The sequence below is a fragment of the Austrofundulus limnaeus genome, unplaced genomic scaffold (assembly GCF_001266775.1).
Source record: "Austrofundulus limnaeus strain Quisiro unplaced genomic scaffold, Austrofundulus_limnaeus-1.0 Scaffold860, whole genome shotgun sequence".
Classification (NCBI taxonomy): Eukaryota; Metazoa; Chordata; class Actinopteri; order Cyprinodontiformes; family Rivulidae; genus Austrofundulus; species Austrofundulus limnaeus.
In genome coordinates this window covers 113,292-115,361 of record NW_013953262.1, presented here as the reverse complement: position 1 = coordinate 115,361, position 2,070 = coordinate 113,292, and the positions used below count along the sequence as shown (strand labels likewise).

Genomic DNA, 2,070 nt, shown 5'->3' with positions numbered 1-2,070 from the left:
GTGTGTGTGTGTGTGTGTGTGTGTGTGCTTTAATTGTCACGTCTGTAACCTGCATGCTATAAAAACAAAGCTGGGCTCTTCTACATGGCTCTCACTGTCTCTGTGATTTCTCCACGTCTCTCTCTCTCTGTCTCTCTCTCTCTCTCTCTCTCTCTCGCCCACCCACTCGTCCTCTGCAGTCATCACTTCTCTGGACATGGACGCCATGATGAGCACCATCCATGCGTGGCTGGACAACCCGGTGAAGTTCGAGAAGTCTCACGGCGTTAACAACACCCTGGATACTGAAATCATCCCCAAGTCTGACACCCAGAGGGAGGAGGAGGAGGACACCCACATCCTGATTGTGGAGGGCTTCCTGCTTTACACCTACGAGTAAGAGCTGCGTGACACCTGAGGACACCTGAGCGTGGACTGGTTTGACTGGTTCTGATTGGTTCTGATGACCGGTGGTGTTGTTGCAGGCCTTTGATCGACGTGCTGAACCAACGCTACTTTATTTCCATCCCGTACGAAGAATGCAAAAACAGGAGGAGGTAACGGCTCAGATCATTTCCATTAAAACAGGGCTATTCAACTGGTGGCCCGCGGGCCACATCTGGCCCACAAGTGACAAAAAATTTGGCCCGCCAATTGGTTCATTCATCTCTGAAGCCCAGACCACCAGTTTTCTACGTTAATTATTATGAGTTCTTTTAGTTAAACAGACAGGTTTACAAACTGTTTGTAAGCACACTGAAGGATGGACCGTACTCAGAGGTTGATGTAGTTTGCTGCCTGTCTTTGTTAAATTATAAATCCTGTCATAACTGCAGATAAAAACCAGTGAATTTTACACCCAGTTAGAAACGCTCCACAGCGGTTGATAGGAGGATCTCATAGATATGATTGTTTCATTAAAATAATAAAGGTTTCTATGTTAAACATTTTGGGATCATTTGAATGTTAATGTGTTGGTTTGGTCTTAAATATCCTTCCTAATGGTCTTAAAAGGTCTTTAAAGGTTTTAAATTAAATGTACTGAAACCTGCATGAACCCTGTTTTTATTTCATCTCTGTGTGTTTTTGTCTGCAGATCCAGAAACTACACATTTCCTGACCCCCCCGGGCTGTTTGACGGCCACGTCTGGCCCATGTACCTGAAACACAAGAACATCATGGAGGACTCAGGTGTTGATGTTGGTAGGTGGAGCTCTGTTGTTGTTGTTGTTGTGTATCAGTGTTGTGCTGATGAAGTGTGTGGTTCTACAGTGCAGCTAGATGGAACCATGTCAAAGGAGCAGCTCTTCAACTTTGTGTTTGGTGACGTCATGAACCTGATGCAGAAATGTCTCTAACAAAGGTACAGAGCCTCCTGAGTGACACACCTGCAGTCTGCTCTGGGTTCTGATGGGTTCTGACCGGTTCTGACAGGTTCTTCTTGGTTCTGCAGGTCATCTGATCGGCTCCAGAAAACATTCACTCCGTCTGCAACCAGAAGACCAACTTGCCTTAACTTCCTGCGTGGCGGCTGACCTGGGCGGCCATGTTTTTATTTTTATGTTTAACAGCTTCAGACGCTGCAGTGATTTTTATATCATATTTATTATTTGTCACAGAGGAAATGTTAGCATGGTTGCATTATGTCAATAAATGATCCTTCTGCCAGCTGTGTGTTCCCTGAAACGGGTCGTGTTGTGGTTGGTTCTGCCGGGCCTGCAGGTCCTGATAGCTGCAGAGTTCTGACGGCCTCCTTATCTGTGCCCTGCTGCTGTGTGATGATAGTGATGTCACAGGATGACCCTCATGACCCCAAATAAAGCCCGAGTTCTTCAGAACCGCTGCAGCAGAACTTCTCTMCATTAATTCAGATTAAAGCTGCTTTACTTCCTGCAGGAAAACATCTGCAGCTGATTAAAGAGCAACAACRTGTTTATTTAAAACAAACATTTCTCCTGAATAAAGAAATAAAATCACATGATTTATAAACTCTGACCTGCAGAAAAATAATAAAATTAATTCATATTTATATTATATTATTTACACTGTGAGGCTGAAACTGGTTTAATTAAACTTATTAAAGTTTATCTG

The 2,070-nt window shown here is 44.1% G+C and overlaps 1 protein-coding gene across 1 annotated transcript in view; it reads left to right on the top strand.

Annotated features, from left to right (window-relative positions):
- The window catches only part of mibp2 (muscle-specific beta 1 integrin binding protein 2), a 2,900-nt gene extending 1,253 nt beyond the window's left edge, over window positions 1-1,647 (top strand). Inside the window, exons 4-8 of the mRNA XM_014029151.1 lie at window positions 180-375; window positions 465-536; window positions 1,076-1,182; window positions 1,252-1,342; window positions 1,433-1,647. Of these exons, the coding sequence (XP_013884605.1) occupies window positions 180-375; window positions 465-536; window positions 1,076-1,182; window positions 1,252-1,337 (461 nt within the window). The 3' untranslated portion in view covers window positions 1,338-1,342; window positions 1,433-1,647. The remainder of the gene's footprint in view (window positions 1-179; window positions 376-464; window positions 537-1,075; window positions 1,183-1,251; window positions 1,343-1,432) is intronic.
- The last annotated feature ends 423 nt before the right edge of the window (window positions 1,648-2,070 follow it).